Source organism: Podarcis pityusensis (genome assembly GCF_964106645.2).
Source record: "Podarcis pityusensis genome assembly, chromosome: 8".
Lineage (NCBI taxonomy): Eukaryota > Metazoa > Chordata > Lepidosauria > Squamata > Lacertidae > Podarcis > Podarcis pityusensis.
This window is the reverse complement of record NC_138033.1, coordinates 42,315,791-42,339,554: the sequence shown is the minus strand read 5'-3', so window position 1 is coordinate 42,339,554 and position 23,764 is coordinate 42,315,791. Positions and strand designations below refer to the sequence as shown.

General features: G+C 41.2%; 2 protein-coding genes across 3 annotated transcripts in view; both read left to right on the top strand.

Annotated features, from left to right (window-relative positions):
* The first annotated feature begins 5,016 nt into the window (after positions 1–5,016).
* Positions 5,017–10,085, top strand: CLEC3A (C-type lectin domain family 3 member A). Its single transcript, XM_081018457.1, has 3 exons — positions 5,017–5,382; positions 6,746–6,829; positions 8,895–10,085. The coding sequence occupies exons 1-3, from the start codon at positions 5,241–5,243 to the stop codon at positions 9,284–9,286; spliced, it is 618 nt and encodes a 205-aa protein (XP_080874583.1). The 5' UTR covers positions 5,017–5,240; the 3' UTR covers positions 9,287–10,085.
* A 4,441-nt stretch (positions 10,086–14,526) lies between these two features.
* The window catches only part of WWOX (WW domain containing oxidoreductase), a 578,638-nt gene continuing 569,400 nt past the window's right edge, over positions 14,527–23,764 (top strand). For both annotated transcript variants that reach the window (XM_081016409.1, XM_081016410.1), the window contains exons 1-4: positions 14,527–14,771; positions 17,778–17,842; positions 19,089–19,146; positions 21,854–22,032. In XM_081016409.1, coding sequence (XP_080872535.1) covers positions 14,665–14,771; positions 17,778–17,842; positions 19,089–19,146; positions 21,854–22,032 — 409 coding nt within the window. In that variant the 5' untranslated portion in view covers positions 14,527–14,664. The remainder of the gene's footprint in view (positions 14,772–17,777; positions 17,843–19,088; positions 19,147–21,853; positions 22,033–23,764) is intronic.

Below are 23,764 nucleotides of genomic sequence, written 5' to 3'. Positions count from 1 at the left end.
CAAAGTCTTGTGTAAATTACACAATTTCTAGGCAGTGGCTAAAAGAAAGCAGGGATTATTCCTTCCAAACTGCTACTGGCAGGGAATTCCACAGGGCAGGGTCCACCTCATTAAAGGCTTGGTCAGTAATAAAGGCCAACCAAACCTCAGGGATGTGGAAAACCATTAGAAATGCCCCATCAGAGGATATCAGTGATTGAGGTGACACATTTCACTGTAGCAGCAGGAAACTGACCAAGTAACCTGTGTGCCTCCCACCAACCTTGTACATTGTTCCTGCTGGCTGGGGCTGATGGGAATTGTAGTCAAAAACATCTGGAAGCCTTGTCTAAGCAAATTTCCAATGAAATTCTGTGTATGTCTACTCAAAAGTAGACATGCCAGGAAAATGTGTATAAAGTATAAAGTACTTTTAAGGCTGCAATCCTATATCCTCACTTACTACGGAGGAAGCCCCACTGAGCGTAATCTTTCTTACATCTGAGTAAACATATGTTAGGGCTGCACTGCACATCTCGTTGATTTTAGTGGTTGATTTTAAGCATGGAGACTTTATTATATTAGCACAGGTTCCCTTATACCACCCTTCAATTAAAAACAACAGCCCCAAATCCTGCCCAGACCTTAAACTATCTATTGATCTATATGAAAATGTAAAATCTCTGTCTGATACTATTTTTTGCTCAAGCTGGGATGACTAGTGTGAACCTCATTTTTATTGAATCACTGAAGCAACTTGCAAAACAAATTAGGTATGAAATGGAAAATTCCTACACTGGGATATGGGGAATCCACACATGTTGCCTTGGCTGTTCTGGTACGTCCTTCACATCAGGATCTGCCGTTAAAATAGCAGAGAAATTCATTCAAAGTAGGCTTGGCAAGAATGATATGAAAGGTTGCTGACCTTACAAAACTAGGCAATATATCCTTCCCTGATAGATCCCATATTCAGAATTTGAACAGAAACAAAAGCCCAGAGTTCATGTATGAAATACGAAGCTAGACGCTTAACAGATAGATGCCTATCAAATGCAAAAAAGGTGACACGACTGATTTTTTTTCCAAATGCTGCCACCTGGAGGATGATCCAGGCAACAGCTGGCTTATATGAACTGAAGACCAGTATTTGATCTCTCTCAAGTTAGTATTGTTGTGGGATTGGGAGGGTTAGACTAAAGAGGATTCAAGGAGCCAGGTCCTACTATTGAGTGCATTAACAGTCATAGCAAAGTTGCCAAGTGCCTCTCTCTTGTTAGCAGTGGGTGCTGGTAGGGCAAAAGGCAAGGATGCCAACAGTAAGGAGGAACCAGAGCCTGATATAGAGTCAACTAATTATGGGGTTGTCCCCATCCTCCTCCCTGAATTCTACAAAGGGAATGCTGAGAGTGAGGATGCCAACAGCCAGCACCACCCACTTTACTAGATGGAAGGAGGCAAGCAGGAAGGGGAGCTGGCAGGCAACAGAACCTGATGGAGAAGTTCCCCATTTGCACTAATGTAGTAGCTTCTACAGGTTGTTAGGGAAGTTACAGGTGTTGGGATCTCCGCTGTGACCAAGCTGATAAAGCTCATTTTCCGGCCGAGTCCTTCGGAATCGCCCCCGACGATAATTAATGACCTGAGCCTTTGATGAGGCCTCAGGCACATTCCCGTTCAGCAGAGAATCAAAGCAGCAGAAGTGATGAGATTTATGGCTACATCGCTATGCTTTATTTCTTACTACGCAAACAGCAAAGAAATATACATCCTCTCTCTATGAAAGCAGAGAGCAACTGAAACAAAGGAACAAAGGAACAGGAAACCACTAACGTCACATCCCATCTCCCGTGAGACTTCCAACAGCCTGGACTGTCTCTGGAATGTAAACAGAGTCCTGTGACTCTAAGCAGCTGCTCAGTGGCAAACAGAAACTAACAATAGGCAAATGCCCCACGATGACTAGGAAAAGGCCAGAAAATGGTTTGGATGGCGAACGCCAGATTGTCAAAGGGGGGGGGGGCATGTCTTACACATACATTTTCAATTGGGAAACAGTTGCAGCTTAGAGAATCTGCTTTGCAAGCAGAAGTTCCTAATTCATTCCCCAGCATCTTCAAATAGGGATGGGAATACCTCTTGTCTGAAAAACCTGGAGAGTTACTGCCGGGCAGTATAGGCAAGGCTGAACTAGATGGAACAATGGTCCAGCTCAATATATGGTGGCTTCCTATGTCCTAAGTTCACACACTGCAGGAAACATCTTGCTGTCCTAGGCAAAAGGCACGTATTGGACTGGTAGCTGAAGTCTCCTTCAAGCATTGGTGATGGAACAGCATCCTTCACTGCATTTGAAACTGACAAACTAGCTTATGGAATGGAGGGCTGGGCCAGGCCGGCCATACATAACTCTGTTCTCCAACACCTCATTGCTGACACCAGCACCACCCCAGCATGTCACCTGAGGAAGCTGCCTCACACTGCCTAATGTTAGAACTGACCCTGCCTGGTGAGGATGGCATGATCTAGGTGACAAGATAGAGAAAATGGGCTGCAGTTTGAGAAATGGACTGAGAAAGATACAGAGAGCTGAGATTGGGCTATGCAAAAGCAGCTTAGGGTGCTGGTTGTCCCCCTAGAGTTTTAGCAATAGCTGTAATATATGCAAACTTACTATGAATGGGGAACCTGTGGACATTCTAGTCCAACAACATCTGGCAGGCCACAGGTTCCCTTCCTGCAGCATGCTCAGTAGGTAGGTGGGCTGACTATTCACAGACAATTCCAGTTGTCCAGCCTTGTCAAGGATGAGGAAAGCTGTTCCAGAGATTGTCAGGATGGTCTACAAACTTCTGTTAACTTACAGGCCTGCTTTCGTCAATTAACTGGTTTCAAGCAAGAAGGAAAGAAGACTGCCTTCTTCACAAGATGCCGTTATGTCCAAAATGATTGTGAATGGTTTCAGCTGAAACTCAAACCTGAATGGATCAAGGCAGCTTCCACCACTGGGTAACTGATGCCATTATAACATGTATAAGCAACATATTTCTGTTCTCGGACTAAGTCTGAGGCTTTTTTTAAAGGAAGCTTGGCATGTTCTTACAAGCAGCCGCCAGTCTTTCTGGTGACTTCCCAAGGCAGCATAAGGAGCGCTTTGTTGCTGAACCATCAGGAGCCTGTAGAAGATGCAGCATTCCGTGCTGTTTACTTCATTCCAAAGATGTAATCAAAACAAAGATGTGTTTCTGCACTGAAAACTTCACTGTGCTTCCCAACCCATGTCTATATTTATGGCTGACTTCACTATAACAGCAGGCTCTCTTTTTCCATTGAGGATGCAGTTATCCAGTGACAGGCAGCAAGGTGCGGACCTGCCCAAATAATATCTTCAAGCAACTGGTAAATGTGCCCAGTCTCTGGGAAGCCCTTACTTTCCAAATCATGTATTTATTTATTTATTTATCCTGCCCTTCATGGGCCTAGGCACTGCAGTTTCAAATCATAATATTATAAAATACGAAGATCCAAAAAGACACATGAAAGGCAACAGACCACAGATAAAGCATGCCTTTTGCAGCTAATACATAGCAGGCAAAACTTGTCTTTATTATTCAGCAAAGACAACCAGAAAGCAATATAAAGCATAGAATTGTACAGATGGGTATTGTAGTCCAAAACATCTGAAGGTTGGTGAAGGTTGGTGTATTGTCTTTCTGCCCTTAGCCCCCAAAATGCTTAGAAACATAAACTGTCTTATGATGAATCTGACCATTGTTTATCTAGCACAGTAATAGCTAGCAGTGGCCCACTGGGATTTCAGAGGGAGGTCCCTCCCAGCTCTCCGTGGAAATGCCTGGGATCAAACCTGGGACAAGGTATGCAAAGCAGGTGCTCTGATACTGAGCAACAGCTCTACTTCTCTTCTTATTCTGTGTGCAAGCAATGGCAGAGATTTCTCCCTTAATGCTCCCATTGCACTATCCATGATACAGCAATACAGTGGTACCTCGGGTTAAGTACTTAATTCGTTACGGAGGTCTGTACTTAACCTGAAACTGTTCTTAGCCTGAAGCACCACTTTAGCTAATGGGGCCTCCCGCTGCTGCCGCACTGCTGGAGCACGATTTCTGTTCTCATCCTGAAGCAAAGTTCTTAACCCAAGGTACTATTTCTGGGTTAGCAGCGTCTGTAACCTGAAGCGTATGTAACCTGAAGTGTATGTAACCCGAGGTACCACTGTAGATAATTTCCCTCTAAGTGGGCAACATTTCCCACCAACTGCAATAATCATTTACCCATGTGCTATAGAATGATGAAATTGACAAGAGTGGGAGCTGCTTGCGGTCAGTTTTATCAGTCCTAAATGGGATTGGGAGGGAAATATCCTTTTTTATAGTAGACAGCAAGGGCCACTGTGGAATAATGGGGAGACCCAGGTTCAAATCACCACTCAGCAACAAAGTTCACTGTGACTGGACCAAGGTCACTCAATTTCTTTGTCTAACCTACCTCACAGGGCTGTTGTGAGGACAAAGTACTGCAGAGTATGGTAGCTTGAGTTCCTTGGAGCAAATGCAAGATATAAACCTAATAATAAAATTAATAGGATGGAAAGCTTGAACCTGCTGTTCCTGGTCTGTATCTGTATAGGATCATAATAAGCTCTGCAAAATAGAATTGTTTTTAAATGTTTTAATAGTTCATGTTTGCTGCCCAGGGCTCCTTTGGGAAGAAGGGCATGCATTAAACAATTTTGAGATCAACTGATACAGGGCAGAGTGCAGCTCACATTAGGAGGCCGAGCTGTTCTAACAGCCTTTAGGATTAAGAGGCCACTTTTCCAGTAAACGGAATGGTAAACCTGTTTTGTTGGACTACAACTTTCATCAGCCATGCTGGCTGCTGCTGGCTGGTGTAGAAGTCCAGCAACATTTGGAGGGCCACAGATTCCCTGTCCTTGTTACAAAGAGCATACTCTCCAGCATTGAACTATGCAGGCCTTACTCTTAAGTAAAAACGTTAAGCCCTGGATTGCAAGCCTGATAAATTCAATTGGTCAGAGTTGACAGGAAGTATAAATCTGGTGTGGGAGAGGCTAAAGACTGAGAACAAGAGGGCACCTTATGCTGAAGCCTGCTTGAGTATTTTGCTCATTTAATAAACAAGGAGTGCAGCCAATTCTCTCACCACCCTTTAATAAAGCCAAACACCATCAGTTCTACAGGGTTGCAGTTCTCACAACTGCTTTCAAGCTGCTGTTGATGACTCTTGCTCACTGTCTGAAAACAGAGATGGCACAAATGGGATTTCTGATTTTCCTCGTTACCATCCTTTTGCTGGATCAAACAACTGGCCAGTCTGTCCATTCCAAAGCCAGAAAACACAGCAAACGAAGGGTTAAAGGTAAGCAAACTTAGTAGGCCACAGAGAATGAAGATTATGATAAATATATTATTTGATTGTTACCTTAGTAAATTTATTAACAAGTATTATTTTATTTTTTTGCTATGTTGGTTCATCTGATTTGGATAGTTTTATTTATGAATTCTATGATAGAAAAAGCCTGGGCACATAACATATTACACATACTATACCCGGAGTTCCCAGGCACAGATCAAACCTAGACCTCTTCAGCTTCATGTGTCTTTAAAGTAGGGATGGGGAGCCTTTGGCCCTTCAGGTGTTGTTGTAGGAAAGGACCATAGCTCAGTTGCATGCTGAAGATTCCAGGTTCAGTCTCAAGGTACATCTGGGAAAAGTTCCTGCCCGAAACCCTGGAGAGCTGCTGTCTGTGTGGACAGTACTAAGCTTGATGTACCAGTGGTCTGATTCAGTATAACTCACCTTCTGGTGTTTCTATGACTCCAGTCCTTATCAGCCCAAACCAGCTTGACCAGTGGTCAAGGATGGTGAGAACTGGGTAGGAGACAGGGAAATGCTGATCTCCCAGAATGAGTGGCGGGGAGGAAAAAAAGAAAGATCCCAGGTGAGGTCTGGGAGGGGCTACTACCTTCTGTGGGTGGTAAGGGTTAAGAAGTACCTTTAACAGAGGACTCTATACTCTATTTTTACTTTTGGTAGCTGTTTTCGTTTACATTAGTTTTCTATAACTTATTGTATCATGAAGAAACTTGGGGGGGGGGGGAGAAAGAACTGTCATTCAGCAACACCTGGAACATCGTCTAGCTCGGCTTTGGACCATGCCGGGAGATAGTTACTATAACAGACAGCAAATAATCATGGAAAAAACCTCATACTTGGGCAGTTCTTCTTAAAGTAACGTTGTGCCATGATAAGACACTTTTGCATAGCCTGTTCTTACATTCTACCAGTAACATTCAAAGAGGCTAAAGCATGTGGGATGGGAAGGTAGCAAAGGTACTTCTCAAACCTCTACCGCACTTCTCTAGGTAGCCTCTTTGTGTCAAATATTACTGACGTGGCACACACTCAAAACTGGCAAAATAAAAATAAAAATGCCCCTCACCTATGTAGTGTGGAGCAGGGAAATAAAGAAAGCTGCCTGCAACCACAAACTGTGGGTGTATATTGTGTACACAGCCATATAGAACCCTACTATGTACAGACTTCACCCTTCACAGGCAGCTTCACCCCATGCTAAGGGAAGCCTGCAAATAATTCAGTGGGATTTATTCCCAGGTTAGCGGGGTTAGGACTGCAGCCTTTGTATTGCACTCCACATTTTACTGTAAATATTTTGATGTGTGTAAACATATTAATGTATGTATATACTTACTTATTTAAGAGAAAGACGGTGACCTAAAGAGTCAAATTAACAAGCTTTGGCAAGAGGTAAACTCCCTGAAGGAAATGCAAGCACTGCAGACAGGTAAGGGTTGCTTTTTATTATTCTACAGAAGGGGTGGATAATGTCTGGTCCTCCAGATGTTGGTGGATTACAACTCCTATCATCTCTGACCATTAGCCAGTGCTGACTCTGACTGACGGAAATAATAGTTCAGCAGTATCTGGAGGGACACAAGTCCTCCATCCTTGCTCTGCAGGGTTAAGTCGTTTCCTTTAGTTGGCTCTCCCCTTAATATTTTTCAGTTTTAAATAACTTTAAATGCTCGTTTTAAAACTGGGGATTGGGGTGGGGGAAGAGAAATAGATGGTAAATGGACTGAAAGATGTTATTCCATTTGTTGTTCCTTTTTTTATCAAATGATTAAAGATATTATTAAATACATGAATACTTGGGGTGTTTGGTGCAGACTTTAAAATAGTGTTTTCAGATACCTTGTCCTGGTTTTATTTGCTAAGCACTGAGTTGACCTCATGCACAGCTAGCTTTACTTTGGCACTTTGTGTTTCTAAGTAATGAAAAGGACTTTAGATCCCTGCCCTTGGTGGACAGCCAAGTATACACCTATTTCCTGATAGTTCAGCCCATTCTGATGTCAAGACAAATATCTGTTTTTCCTTGCAGTATGCCATGAAACCAAAGTGGTGAGGTGGAGGGGACCGTTTTCCAAACATAAATAGTACAAATAACAGTCCTGGCTCATTTTTAGTTTCTCTCCGCCCCCCTCTGGCTCTTCTCCTTGGACTTCCAAAACCAAAACAGCTTAAAGAGTCAGTGACATAATATAATATCTGGGTAATAAAGTCATGGAGGGCAGTTGTCCCAAGAGATCACAACATGGTAACAAGAAGGCCTGTTTTTTCAGTGCCCCCTTCTGCTACTTGTAATTGCACACAGGAAAGAGAGGCAGTTTTAAAAGGGATTATCCCGAGAGCCTGGGGACTCAGGGCACTTCCAGATGACCATCCTGATTTATTTACAGAAAGATTAGATTATGCTGGCTATTAAATGACCATTCATTCTTATTTTTTGTGGTAAGGTTAAATGACATGTCAAAGCAAATGCTATCTCTCAGTTTCCCATCACTTTTGTTATTGCAAAAAGTCCAGCGTTTTGAGGGAGCAGGTTTGTTGTGCAGGACTTCCCAAACAACTAAAATTGCGCAACCTGAATTGTCTGGTATGCAATTGAATCCTACCCCAAAATAGACATTCTCAGACTAAGTCTGAGGTAAGCGTACATACTGTAGAACTGTAGACTGAGACTGGAGGTTCAACAATAGTGATATTCTAGAAGCACCCAGAGTTGTAGAAATGTTGAAATAAGCCATCAGTATGCTCTTCTTATGTCCTCGTGTTATGTTCAGTGTCATCAATCCAGGGATTTATATGCTAACTTTCAGTATTTCAGATACAGAGATTGGCCCAAAGCACTCAATCTCATCAAGCCTTTCCTGTTAATTTTGGGATCCAGTAAGTGTTAGTGCTCACCCGCCCAATGTCTACCCAATGCACTAGTATTAACTGCATCCCCTAACCAGGGTTCAGTTTTTTCTTTAAAGCAACCCATTGTATCTACTACTGGGATGATGCTACAAAGAGAGGCCAACAGGCTGAAGGAGCCATTAACTCCATCAATTACTGCAAAGCAATAAGCAGCCATCATCTTTATAGCTGGTTTTCTTTATGCCTGTTTCAGTAGCTTGCAAATGAACAAACTGAAACTGTGATTAGAAGACCCAATTAATATTGCCCTTAGCACATGTTGGGCTGCTTCTTTGAATCGGCAGGAAATGAAAGTGTTGTGATGAGGTATTTTGCTTCCTCTCAAAATCAATAATGGTGCAAGGAACTACAGTGCTGATGCTGTGTCTGAAGAAATGGTGTTTATGGGAAAACAATCACTGCAAACTGAAAGTTTGTACGGGTTTAGGTTCTTAGGGCCAAAATAGATGCCCACCCATCCTAAATTCTGCCAAGAGAAATTCCAAATCCAGGGAAATTTCAGGTAGCACTAACCAGTGAAGAACCACTTTGGTCCACTTAACATAGATTCTTTAATCATTGCATCCATCTTCTTTCATTCACAGTCTGTCTTCGTGGAACAAAGGTCTATAAAAAATGCTACTTGGCATCCGATGGTGCAAAACATTTCCATGAAGCAAATGAAGACTGCATAGCCAAGGGAGGGACTCTTGCTATCCCCAGAGATGGCGATGAAACCAACGCTCTCCGAGAGTACAGCAAGAAGAGCTTGTCAGGTGTGGCAGATTTCTGGCTGGGTGTCACTGACATGGTAAATGAAGGGAAATTTGTTGATGTCAATGGAATGGTCCTCAACTACTTCAACTGGGACCGGTCACAACCCAACGGAGGAAAACGGGAAAATTGTGTCTTGTTTTCACAGTCAGCTCAAGGAAAGTGGGTGGATGAAGTCTGCCGTACTGTCAAACGATATATTTGTGAATTCCTGATCCCTTAATCACAGCTAGGTCTGCTTCCTTCTTTCACTTTTGAAAGACATATATGGTAGGGATGCCAGTTTGCAGTCATCACCAAGCTTCACAACAAATCCAGAGTCAGAGACCACACTTTCGGGTAATTAGTTTTGTATGGGGCAGTCAAAATAGCCTTTAGTCATGATGGATTGTTGAGTTCAAGTGTATACCTCTTGATAATCCTTCCTGTTTACTAAAACTGCAAACCTCTCTTTTAAAGCAGATACTTCCTCTATTAATTAATTTTCCATTCAGTTGCAATTCCCTGTGTGTTCCGTTGCTGCAAGAAAATCAATGCTCTGCTTTGAACACTGCTAATGTCATAAACAGAGGTGATAGGACAACCAACACGGAATTGATTGTGCTGTTAGTGGTAGATCCACTATTTGATCCTAGTCAGTATCCCAGCACTGCAGGGTTAATTACAGGGTAGCTGCATCCCAAGATTTATAATGGACTGCAGGACAGAGGGAATGTGAGGTTTTGCTGTAAGCATACTGTAGATACTGAGGTATTAAATCCTCATCAGTCTGGCTTCTTAAGCACACTTCTTATTTCCAAGGCTCCTATGACATCAGGACACAGGCAACAAACTACTCTTTTTATTATTCAAAGCTTGTTATCATAAAAAGTATCCCTGCTATCAACATATATACAGTGAGTGGGATGAATACTTCTCTGACATGTATCTTCCCATCATGCTTTATATCTAACACATTTGAATATCTTCACACTTTGCATGATTTACACATTTCAATAAAGTTATTTTTCAAAAGCACAAGAGCTGGATGTTGCAGTGGCAATGTTGTGTTTTAATGCATGGATGTGTGTGTGTGAACAGGGGAGTCGAAGACATCCAATCCTATGTACACTTATTTGAGAGTATGTGCTGTACTTCATTTTAAAGTTATCAGCCCATTAAACACAGTGCAAGCCTATACATGTCTACAGTGGTACCTTGGTTTAAGAACAGCTTAGTTTATGAACAACTTGGATTAAGAATACTGCAAACCCTGAAGTAGGTGTTTTGGTTTGTGGCACGCCTTGGTTTAAGAATGCTTTGGTTTAAGAATGGACTTCCGGAACGGATTAAGTTCGTAAACCAAGGTACCACTGTACTCATAAGTAATCTCCATTGAGTTATGGGGAACTTACTCCCAGGTAAATGTGTATAGAATTGCAGCCATTTGAGTTTTACTGGCATAATCAATTAACTTATGAATTATATTTGTCTGTTGATAAAACCAGTAATTCTGAAGTAAAAAGCCTAATTCGTGGTTTTGTTGATTATGCAGTTTTATTTGTGAGCCATCCTGTGTTTTATTTATTTTTAAGGTTGAGAGATAATAATGTAAATTAAAAATAGAATAAAATGACCCACATCTGTCACAGCAGGCACCAAAAGGGATCCCCTTCTATGGGAAAGGGCCACCTGTGTGCTGGCCACGAGTAGACCCACTGAAATAAATGATTCTACTCTGAATAAAATTTGGCTGGCTATATAAAATCAGTTAACTGGGTTTTTGAAAACCAATCTTATTAGTTAAACATTGCCAACCTTCTTAATTCTGAATGAACATGCATAGGAATGGGCTGCAATTCTTATTAGGAAGAACATAGGAGGCTTCCTTATGCCGGCATTATCTATTCTGTTTAGCAGCAGCCCTGCAGGGTCTGAGGCAGAGAAAGAGAAGAGAGAGAGAGAGAGAGAGAGAGAGAGAGAGAGGTGCCCCCCCCGCCTCACTGCCTGCCCACAATTCCTACTATTGGGCCCTGTTTAATTTGAGAGACCAGGAATTGAACCAGGGGCCTTCTGCTTGGAAAGTTGGTGTCTTACCACTGATATGGTTCCTTCCCATCAGAGTAACAGAGTACATAATCATTGTTTCAGTTTGTTCAATCCAGGTGTGATCTGATCTTAAAATAATCATTCATTAGCTCTAAATAGTGGTGAATTCCCAACTTTTAAAATTGTGGGTCCCTCCCCACTTTCTGTTTTTTGGTGTGTGTGTTTTTAAAGCTTGCTTTCAAAAGCATTTCCATGATTACTCAGCCAAATTTTCTCTTGGTCCTGATCTTCCACTAGGAAAGAAAAGTTATTGTTTTCCCCATTCACAGTAGGAGTGTAAGTAAAAGATATGTTAAGGTAAGTTGGTAGTGGTTGGAGGAGGTGTTACTGTCATCCATTTACCTTCAGCAGAGGCAGGGAGTGGCAGGCAAACCTTGGATTAACACTCCACCTGGGTTTAAGGCACAGTTACAGGACGAGCATGGAGAAGGCAGCTGCCAACCTCTGCAAGCTGTCCTGGAAGCAGCTCTGAGTACCTTGCCTGCCATAGTGCTATACAGGCACTGGAGGTTATATTCTCCATTGATGGGCAAAGGTCGCTGTGCTGGTGGTGGGTATTGGCCCTATGAGCCTGACTACTGCACCAGTAGTGCTGTCCACTCAAGTTAGGTGCTGAATCTGATGCTGCTATTTGAACACCACAGCATTGCACTCCTCTGCAGGCCACAGGAAATCACGCTGGACCTTTGCAGCATCCATATTCTAGGGCTTGGGCTCAGGATGGTATTGGACAACATGAAAGCCTGTTGGGACCAGGAGCACTTCTTCACAAATATTGGGATTTTCGCAGAACAGCTGCTCAGCATCCTGGAACATCCACATCTTGCTGGGCACAGTGAGCGAGAGAGAATTTGCCAGGGCTTTCTCCTGAGCAAGCCAGAGCACAGAGTGCTGGCATCTTTCAGTTCGGAAAACACATACAATGATAATGGGGAAGAAAGTTTCTCTGGGTGGGTGAAGATCATCCTTCCAAGCCAGGAGCCTAGGATTGGGAATAATGGTGGTGGTGAAATTACATGGGGTACAGAGCATTCTCTCTGGACTCATTATATTTTGTGATGGTCAGCTTAGCTATTATTATTAAAATAACACAGGAAGCTGCTTTATGGAGAGTCAGACTATTGGCACATCTAGCTCAAAATTGCCTACAGTAGATTATTTCTTATTTTGCACCCCACTTTGTACCTGTGTTTTCACCTTCACCCCCATTCCCATTCTGTCTCCTCTTTTCTCTCCCCGCCCTCCCTGCCCTCTCAAAGAACCAATTGTAATCCTATCCCAGGGGTAGGCAATCTAAGGCTCAGGGGCCAGATGTGGCCCAATCGCCTTCTCAATCTGGCCCGCAGATGGTCCGGGAATCAGCGTGTTTTTACATGAGTAGAATGTGTCCTTTTATTTAAAATGCATCTCTGGGTTATTTGTGGGGCATAGGAATTCATTCATCCCCCCAAAAAAATAGTCTGGGCCCCCACAAGGTCTGAGGGACGGTGGACCGGCCCATGGCTGAAAAAGGTTGCTGACCCCTGTCCTATCCCTTCCCTTTCCACCAGCCTATCTTTTGTCGCACAGATCCTGCCCCCAAACACAGGCAACTCCACCCAGCCCCCTTCAAAAACATCATGCCCTGTCCCTACTTCCAAAAGCTCCAGCTCATCTTTCATGCTAATATCTCTCTTCTTCTCCCTTCTCTTTCCAAATTTATCTAGGGACTTTCTCACTCCCATATTCAGCACAATTTCTCCAAATGCCCTCTTGATCCTCCACAGAGCTACCAATGTTCCCTTTAACCCCAAGCACTTTCACTTGCCCCCCCCCCTATCAATTCCTCATCCTCTCCACTCCCTTCCCCAGCAGCCCTGTCATCAAAGGCATAAAATTGCCATATTGACAGGAGAATGTACAAAATTCATTCAATATATGTATGCACATTCTCTGAAACCTGAAATTATGTATAGTGACTGGGAAATGTGCAAAATTCCCTCTTCATGGCTGGACTATGCGCACATTTGTCATGAGGCCTGGGGGATATGCATCATGGTCACATTAACCACTCAACTTACATTCTCCTTAACATACTTACACAGAGAGTGAAAGCGAGAGAGAGCAGGGGTGGGGATGGTGTTTAATCTGACCACAGAGGTGTAGAAAAGAAAACTGTAGGATTATTCGTAATTCATCCATATTCAAACTAACTTGCTTGATACTTCCCATGTTACAAAACAGATATGAAATCGAATAATCTTACAGATTAATAACCAATGTATAGATTCATAAAACAAGTACATGATACAGCTCTATTGTACAATCAGGCAGTAGACTTTTAAAAGTAACAAATAAATTATATGAAATAAATAGTTAGAAACTTTGGGTTGGAAGGATTTAAGTATACAGGCAATATAAAATGGTCTGTGTCATTCTTTTGGTTAATTGTTGGTTAAAATAAAAAGATTACAAGCAGACTATTCTGCTATATTATTTTGTATACTGCACCATCTGGTGCTGTGTTCAGTTATTACACTTACAATGCAGTGCAGTGTTTTTATCATAGCTTCCCTGACTAGTGGGACAATCATACAAATCAGATGAACATTTTAATTTGTCAACTCAGTCTGCATGGCAATTCATGTAGACTTTCTGAGTCTGAAAACTGAATTCTGCTATATATCCACTATATACCCATCCGCAATACTTTGGGATTTGTATTTTTATAGATGCAGTCTTTACAACCAAGAGTGCTGGGTGCTAGGGAGTTTCTCTGGGAATGCAGACTGCGGCACAAAGCAAAGTGGTTACAAAGTGCATAAAATGGGATTTATTCTATGTGTGAAAAAGATTGCAGGCGCACATGAAGTACAAAAACAACCGCTGAACTTGAAACTGGCAAAGCGCAACTGTTGCCAGAGGGGAAATTTCCTTTTTATTATTCTTATCAGTAGAAATAGCATTTGCAGAAGCAGCCCTCTCTTTCTGCTCCTGCTTTTAAGACTTCTCAACAACTTTCCCCCAAACCGGGGCATTTCTCTCAAAATCATACATCCACCCACATACATTTACCATAAACATAAGCACGAACAATGACAAAGCAATACATATTCAGTACAGTAAAAACAAACTACAGAGACGCAGTTACATATAGCCCAAACTTTAAGATGAATCTTGCACGGGACTACAAAAAGCCACACTTGCCCGCTGCAGCAACATCCACGAGCACAACGTCGGTACTGTATTTTCCTTCCGCTGAAAGCTCGGCTAGGCACGTGCTTTCCCCTCACCCTGGACTACGCTTCCCATGATACAATTCGTCCTCCGTGCCCTGGGATTGGCTCAACAGAACCGGAAAGGGCTGTCCCTCCTTAAAAAAACCCCCAACAACTCCCCCCGCCCCCAAAATCTGAAACCTGCTTGCAAGAAGCTCCTTCTCTGTGCGGGGAGAGGGAAGAGGAGGCGGGCGATAATTGAAGCGGGAGGGTGGCGTTTCTGAGGAGAAGCTTCCTGGGACCGTCGCGAGGTACTATGGCGGCGCTGAAGTACGCGGGGCTGGACGACACCGACAGCGACGAGGAGCTGCCCCCCGGCTGGGAGGAGAGGACCACGAAGGATGGCTGGGTCTACTATGCCAAGTAAGTGGGAGAGGGTCAGGTGGGCAGGCAGGTGAGGAAGGGCTCCCGCCTCTGAGGTGAGCTTTCCCTGAGGGAAGGCTTGTGAGGGGTGGGCGGCAAAGGGTCGCTTTTCTGAGTGGCTTGTCCGGCGTGGGTGGGTGGGTGGGGGGTACGTAAAGTCTCCTCAGTTTACCAGTGTAAGATACAAAAAGTAACATTTCTCAGTGGGTTATGAGGGTGGCATGCAGAAAAGTTTTCTCTTCTCTCCTTCCCCTCCACCCTCGTAATGTCTTGGGGTGTGTGCAAAATTTTACTTGAACCTGAGTGGTTTGTAGGGTTATATTGGTGAGAGGCAAGAAGTCCCCAGTGCAACATGGTTCCTGGAAATAGAGGTGTTAAAAATATTAATAACAACCCCCTCCCCATAGTGCTGTATGGAGTTTACGCTAGGGGGGATGCGAGCTGTCGCCTGCAGTTGTATTTGTTTGGTTGGGTGACCGGTACAAAAGCGAACAGGGCACCCCAGGAGAATCGCTTCTTCTCTGCCACTACCAGCAGGTGCAGCTTGTCCTGCAAACTCACACCTGCTGAAATTGCCTCTTCTACTCGGCTCTTAAAGGTGTAAGCATGCCGTTCCCTTTTGTATCTGACCAGCCTAAGGTTGGGGGGCAGTTGCAGACCACTGTCTACAAAGCAACAATAGCATAAGTACAGAACAAACCGAATAAGTCACAAAGAAGCACAGCACAGGAGTCTTCTGATATCTTCAAAGGCAAACGAAGTAGAGCCCAATCCTGTGCGCTTTTATTCAGAAGTAAGCCTTTTCAAAAATAGGGGGTCCATGACCTGGCCTTGTTCAGGGGATCTGCAGAATGAAGCTAATTGGGAACCACTGCCCTGGGGCGTTTTTCCAGTGGAGAAAGCTGATGATCCTGTCAAATCCCTTGTTTCACTGTAGAATGGTCAGATGAAATGGGTAGTTGATGTGACTCCTAAGCATCCCCTTTGGCACCTTGGAACCTGAGCAGTTCCTTGGTATTTTGAGGAGTTGCGGACTATGAAACTGTGCTTGATCCAGCAGCTGTAGTTAGTGCGGAAGGCTGTAGCATGCATGATTGCTGATGGGATTGAGGCCTTGTTAACATAGAGCGCCTGTGCTCAGAGATCTGCACTGGTTGCCGATTTGCTACTGGGCCAATTTCAAGGTGTTACCATTAAAATAAAAAGCCCTTAACAACTTGGGACCAGTTTACCTGAGATTGCTTTCCCCTATATGGGCCTACTTGACTGTTTCAATGAGTAGAGTTGGCACTACAACAGGTTCCACATATGGCCCTTTCTGCATTTGAAAGAACTTGATTGTTTAGTGGGGCAGTACCTATACTTTGAAACTCCCCACCTGTTGACACCAAGCAGGGGCCTTCACTGTTCACTTTTCGGTGCCTGCAACAATAATTCTTGTTTAGATGAGCCTACCCAAATGCTTAGAAAGTTGAGGTAATTTTAATCTGCTTTAGTATTTAAACTTTTGTATGTTTTAAAGTATGATTGTAATTTTTTCTTTATTTTCTTGTTTTATGTTTTTGAAAACTGCTCTGAGGTTTGTTTGTTTTACAATCAAGAGGTGTATAAATTTTATGAAATAAAATATAAATAAATTTAACTGGTGTGGGGGGTTGCAGGAGGGAGAGGGAATTTTAAGTTTTGCAAATGGAGGCATTACCATTAGCTGAGTAACACAGTTGGGTGCAACTCAGTAAGTTCATCTCTCCTTAGAAATGAAGGTTCACAGGTTTTGCTGTAAAAGGAAACTTATAGAACCTAACAAACTTTTTGAAAACTTGCTTTTGGGCTCCTGAGCATTCCTAAGGAAGACTTTGGGCCTACCAGCTCTGTTCCTTAACATTCATGCAGACACAGGTAGGTAGTTGTGTTGGTCTGACGCAGTTGAAATAAAATAAAATAATAATAATAGTCCTGTAGCACCATAGAGACCAACTAAGTTTGTTCTGGGTATAAGCTTTTGTGTGCATGCACACTTCTTCAGATACCTTCAGAAGTGCGCATGCACACGAAAGCTTATACTTAGTTGGTCTCTAAGGTGCTACTGGACAATTTTTTATTTTATTTATTCATACAGACAGGTTATCTTTTCTGTGTCTTGTTTGTAACCACTGCCTTGGTATGAATTTTTTTTAAATAATATTTTTATTAATTTTCCATTTTTCACAATAATTATATCACATTAACACCTTTTGTAAAATGTTATGCTCTACCGAGCTCACAACTTCCCTCCGTTCGTCTTCTCGTTTTTATAAAACACATATTATGTCCACACATTTGTAATAGCTTAATTCTACATATATCTAAAATTATTCAAAAGTCAAAACACATGTAGAAAGTTCCTTCTTTTAAACGTTGTGAGTTTTATCTCAGTCCTGCTAGTGTTTTTATATGTTTACAATGATTGTCTATATATTGGGAGGCTGGGAGTTGACCAAGATGGCGCCGAGGCAAGTCACGCTCTCCGGCGCTCACTTTTATTTTTAAAAACCTTATCTTAATTGCCCTCCGGATGCCAATTTTTAACAAACGGAAAACATTTTAAAGACCCTGAACATTTTTATAACTCCTGTCGGCTCTGCGAGCTTCAGCTTGTCCCAGCCTGCTCCCTCCCTCCTTATCAGCTGCCCGGTCAAGGTTGCCAGAGAGGAGAGAACGCTGCTGCATAAATTTACTCCAATCTCTCTGGAACGCTTGGTCACTCTGGTTTCGGATTTTCCCTGTCAACTTTGCCTTTGTATGAATTAGCAGTGACCCATATTCTTTCATTATAGTATTCTAGGAATTATTTGTGCCCCAAAGCAGCTAGAAGGCATTGGTAGGGGGAGCACACTGCTTTACTGCAAATGTTTGTTGCACCAGGAAGATTGGCCAGTTTTGATATTAGCAATGCATAGTGACACAATTGAGCTCTCACTTCATTTGTGAAATATATTTGTTTATATTGAAATGCTTCCCTTTCAGTCACCTGGAAGAAAGAACTCAGTGGGATCATCCCAAATCCGGGAAACGGAAACGAGTTGCCGGAGGTTTGTGTCTAGTTTTGCTGACTAAGGGTAGTTCTAAACACAGGGGAAAAGCTATAAATGAGTCAGAAATTAGATCGTTTTAACAAAATAAAAAATTTCTATGGAAAACCTCATTTTAAAATTTCCTGCGGTCTGGTGCCATCTGGTGTTGTTACATGTTTATAGCATATTCAGTTCACTGTTTCTTTACTAATGTAGCTGAGTCCTAATACTAGTAAATTAGTCTGTTCCATTATCTGTGTGATACTTTTCCAAGTAAAATCTCAAGGGAAAATAGTGGAAGCACATTTTTCTAAAGACCCGCTAACAATTAATGTTTCCAATAAAACACGTATAATTGTTTTAAATACACTTTTATTTTAAATTGCTATCCTGGGCTCCTTTGGGAGGAAGGATGGACTAGTAATTTAATTTAATAATAAATAAACTTTGAAAAGTTAAAGCCTGAGCCATCAACTTGGTGTGCCATAATTTGCAAATGATTGCAGATAATAATCTCTATGGCTGGGAAACGTGACATGAATAACATGAATACTTGTGTCATAGGAGGACCCCCAGTGTTGGTCCTTAAACCATTTAATCTGGAATCCTTCCTCCAAAATTTGTGAGGCTTCTTCTGTAGTGGAAGTAAATTATTGCAGCTGTTCACTCATTGTCTTCCTTTTATAAAATATAGCTGCAGAAGAACAAATTGTCCTGCATTATTGGGGTTGCTGTATTAGGCATACTAGAACTTTGGATTGTATCCAACATGAAACGTCAGTGGCCATTGCCATGACTCTTCTATTTCAGATTAAATGTTGCAGTTACAATGCTTTCTCCTTTCTTATCTCCCTACTTCAGTAATTTCAGATCTTCAGTTATATATAGTCTTAGCAATAAACTTAAAAAGAAAGGTGTGTGCAGACTAACTGAATCCCTTAAGGGCCACTAACTACCCAACAGGCATTGCTCATTTTCAGCTTGATCCAATGCTTGGTTATCTGGAAGCAAGTCTCATTGAATTCAGTGTGTGCTTAGTCCCAAAAGAGTGTGCATAGGATTATAGCATTAAAACCATGTGGAAGGTTAATTTGTTAATTGCCTTCCATTATTGTGTCACACTCTTCCTTTCCTGGATTTTACTGGTTCTTGTCTCCACCACATTCTTCAGTTGAAGACAAAGTGTTGCTGAGGATATACAATTTAAGCTGAAAGCTTTAAATTGCTTTAAAAATGCCACTAAATTTATTTTATATTCCTTCAGATTTGCCGTATGGATGGGAGCAAGAAACAGATGAAAATGGACAAGTCTACTTTGTTGAGTAAGTGAGAGAACTGCAAGGGTTCCAATTCTCCTCCAAATGACATTTCTGCAGTTTTGTTATTTTAATGGTCACTGGTTTCCAAATTATCTATCCTTGCACATTCAAAGCAGGAATGCAGTGAAATACTTCTCCAGATTTTCTTGTAGCGTGTTGAAGCTTGGTTTGTAAAAAGCCTCTTGAAAGGTATAGTTAATAAAAAATGCCAAACCATATTAAATCTAACATGATCTAATTCATTTTCTTTGGAAAAGTTGCTTGAAGCTGTCAATGGCAAGTCTGTCTAGAGACTTGAAGAATTCACAGCTAATTTACAGAGCATATGCATGTAAATAGTTCTCATAATATTGGAATACAAAAGAGCAGGAGAAACAGAAAGTACCATTTCACACAATGCATAGTTAAACTGTCGAATTTTCTCCCACAAGAGGTAGCAACGGCCACCAACTTAGGTGACTTCAAAAGAGTTTTAGACAAATTAATGGAGAATAAGGCTATCAATGGTTACTAGCCACAGTGACTAGGTTCTACCCCGCTATTGTCAGAGGCATTAAGTTTCCAAATACTAATTCCTGGGAGCTGGGGAGAGTGCTGTTGTGCTTAGTTCCTGCTTTTGGGATTCCTATAGGCATCTGCTTTGCCACTGTGGGAACAGGAGGCTGGACTAGATGGGTCATTGAACTGATTCAGCAGGCTCTTTTATGTTTATAGGTTTCATCCCTTGCACTTACAATTACATGGTGCCTGGTTGAAGGTCCTGGGAAATACCTCTCCCTGAGACTCAGTGAACCACTGTCCTAGTGAACAATAGTAGACTTGATAGTCTGACTGTTTAAACCAGCTTCATGTAGTCATTGCATTCGACTCTTTTTCATAGCCATTTTTCTGTCACCTTCCCCACACACAGAACTGAGACTGTAAGCCAGTAATATCACAATTGGCCTTCAGTTACAGACTATTAATGTTTCTTACTTGTTGCAGACCACTTTATTTTTACTTAAGGAAAGCTAATCCATAGAGATGAAACTGGAAACTGTTCCCCATTGACTTTCAGCCTTTTGTGCTACAGGAACAAAATAATGGAAAACTCAAGAGTTCTATATTTGTAGGTTTAAGATAGCCACAGGTCTTGTAAGCTGCTGGGTGTTTTTTTTAGCAATCAATCTGTTTTTTCAATCCGAGTGTTCAGGAAGTTATGTCTATTATAGATTTCTGGCCAGAAGAATGCCTTACAAACAGTGACAATTTAATGTAAACAGTAATGGACTATGCAAAATGTCTCTCATTTGAATCCCTCTTTTGATATTCCTGTTGTTGGTTAGAGCCTGTAAGATTATTGGTAGGATTTTTTGGTCTGTCCTCTAGGGTCTAATTTCATTCCTAAAAGACTCTTACCACGACCTCCAAATTGTGTGATAAAATTATACAAATTTACAAATTAGACAACTATTTACAAAATATACAACTATAAAATTATACAAGTAGTTCAAAAAACCTTATTTATAAAAATATTTGTAATCCACCCTTCCCCTGAAGGTTCCAGGGATGTTTACCGAACATGTAAACATCAAAATTAGAGTTGAAACAATGTAGTACAAAGCTGAATGCAAGAATGAAAATCTGCCATCAAATTGCAGATCCATAAAAGCAAAGTAGCAATGACAAACAGGTGCTCATGTTTTCCAAGTTATACCTCCCCAAAAATCTGGGCAAAAAAGTTTGGCTTTACCTGCCAATGAAATGAGGTACAATTACAGTAGGTTGAAAGCAGCATAAGTTTGGACATAATCCTTACACTTGTTCCAGAACATTACAAAAAAAACCTTTTAAAATAAACCTGTTAGACTAGTTTATATGTATTCTTTTATAAGTTAGTTAGTTTAATCATAGTTACTATGGACCATTTTTTCTCAATCCATTCAGATATTGTAGGATATACACTTTACCTCCAATTTTTAGCTATTTTAGTCTTAGCGATAGTTATAAAATTGAACACTATGTTTAAATCATTTTCTGGAATAACATCTTTTAAATAACGAAGCAGAAATATTTAAGGCTCCAAGGGTATATGATAGCCTAACATATCAGATATTAGCCCGAACAGATTTCAACAATAATTTTATCTGAACAGTTCCAAAGGGTACGTATTTAATCCACTTTCTATTATCCACATTTTCAACATCTATCCAATACTAACTTATATATTAAATTCAATTTATAAGGTGTTGATCAAACCATTGATCAATGGTTTTAAAATAGTTCTCCTTTAGGTCTGCTGAAATTATATTAGATAAGAAGTTGTCCCAAATCCATTGTTTCCTTGTTATTCTTTGAATCTCACACCCATTTTCTCATATATGTATCCTGGTTATGATCCAAGTTTAACCAAAGGTCATAGAATCTTGCAGTTATGCCTTTATCCAGATGAGAGATCAATAGAATTTCTCATTTGTCCTCTTTCCTTACTATTCCACATTTTTGTATCTGAGAGGAACCTCCTGATAAAACTTAATTTTTGCACTTCTCCAGGATTGTGAAAGAATGGGGATTGTGGAGACTAACAAGGTAGGACTCAGCAATAAAAGCAGCAACTCTGTAACTTAAAACTGAACAGGGACATAGCAGTGTTTGAATATAAAGTATTTCTCAGTGTTTGCATTGTTACTGAAGATATATTAGCATGACCATCATTCTTGTTTCTCTTAAGCCACATAAATAAAAGGACAACATACCTTGACCCAAGACTAGCATTTACTGTAGAAGATAATCCAATGAAACCCAATGCCAAGCAGAAGTATGATGGAAACACGACTGCAATGGAAATCCTTCAGGGTCGTGATATGAGTGGAAAAGTGGTCATAGTCACTGGAGCAAATTCAGGAATAGGTAGGTCAATATTGCATTCAGTTTTGTGGCAAGCTGTATTGGTGAATTTGCATGTGTTACATTCATGTGGATACTACCTCAGTGGTCTTCATAACTGATTTTCAAAATACTAGGTTGATCAGTGCTATATGTGGTATATTTCTGTATAAAAGGACCAACATTCCAAACTTAAATTTATTTAATTGGATGCAAGTCCCAATAACTACTTATTTCCATGTAAAGGTTCATTTGCGCAGAAACTTGTCCCAGTTCTGATTTGTCCTTTAGCATCAAATCTAAAAGTACAGTCTGTCATCAAAGGAAGGTAAGAGATGACTCAGGAAAACTGCATGCCAAGTGATGATGTGTTATTACACAATTGTCTGGTTTGGCTACCTCACAAGGAACGTTCTAGATAATTAGAGTTTTTGGTCATAGTTAAATTCTTGGCAGATATTGTTCTGCATAGCTTTGCTACCAGGTACTTCTCATTGCTCGGTCCCTGCTCCTGCCAACCTAGCTGTTTGAAAACACGTCAGAGTGCAAGTAGATAAATAGGTACTGCTCCAATGGGAAGGTTAACAGCATTTCTGTGTGCTGCTCTGGTTCGCCAGAAGCGGCTTAGTCATGCTGGCCACATGACCCGAAAGCTGTACACCCGCTCCCTCGGCTAGTAAAGCAAGATGAGCGTCGCAACCCCAGAGTCTTCCGCGACTGGACCTAACGGTCAGGGGTCCCTTTACCTTTCTTCTTTTAATATTGAGCCCAAAACAGGAGCTCATTATACCAACGAAGCAAATAACTGCTAATAAAAAAGAGTTCATGTATATATGTGCCAGTGAGTAATGTGACTTACTATTTCCCATTGTGATTTGAACACTGTATTTTCAAAAAAGATAATAGGTGTAAGCTGTTGCATCAAACTGTGGAGTTCTAAATTTAACTAGGAAAACAAGCAGTCTTGCAGTTTGAAAATTCAAAGCTACCTAAGGAGGTAGGGGAGAATATATTTGGCAGTTAACTGCTTTCTAGTTCCTTTAAACTTCATAGAGTGAGGAAATGTATAATATGATGACAAACATAAGAGGCTTTTCCTTTGAGTACACCACCTTTTCAAAACGAAAATTTAAAAATATTCATTGTTGGGTTCTACTTACTTGCTATTGAAGGTCTTGTCAGTTTGGTTTTCTGCATTATTGTGGAACACAAAAAATATTAGCTGACAGTTTATAAACACTTGTTGTAATTAGCAATTACCATCCCTTCACCTGTATTTCCAGTAAAGGAAGTGAAAATTAGTGATGGGTTTTGAAAATTTACTGCTTCCAAGTTTTATTAAAAATATAGTGCAGGGCCTTTCTATGTCTCGTAAGGCATAGTTCAGGGAAGTCTGTTTCTATCGAGTGGCAAGGTTTTGTGTTTGTATTTTGTTCAGTCTATGGAGAGTAATATATTTTGCTCATAGCTTTAACATTTCCAGTGTGGTGTAAAGCAGAAACATAGGATAAAAATGTTTTAAAATAATACACATTTGGCAGCCATATCCTGTGCTCCTACCTTACTTGTGAGTTAGCAGTTAACAGTCTTGATTTTTTCCCCCACTAGAGGGCTCTATTGCTCTTCTGAAAAAAATGAAGCCAAAAGAAAGATAAAAAAGAGCAACATATTAAAGTGCTTTAAAGTTTACCAAAACAAATATTAGTTTTGTCTTGGGCTTTTTATATATCAATTGCTGGTGCTAAAGTTCAAATGT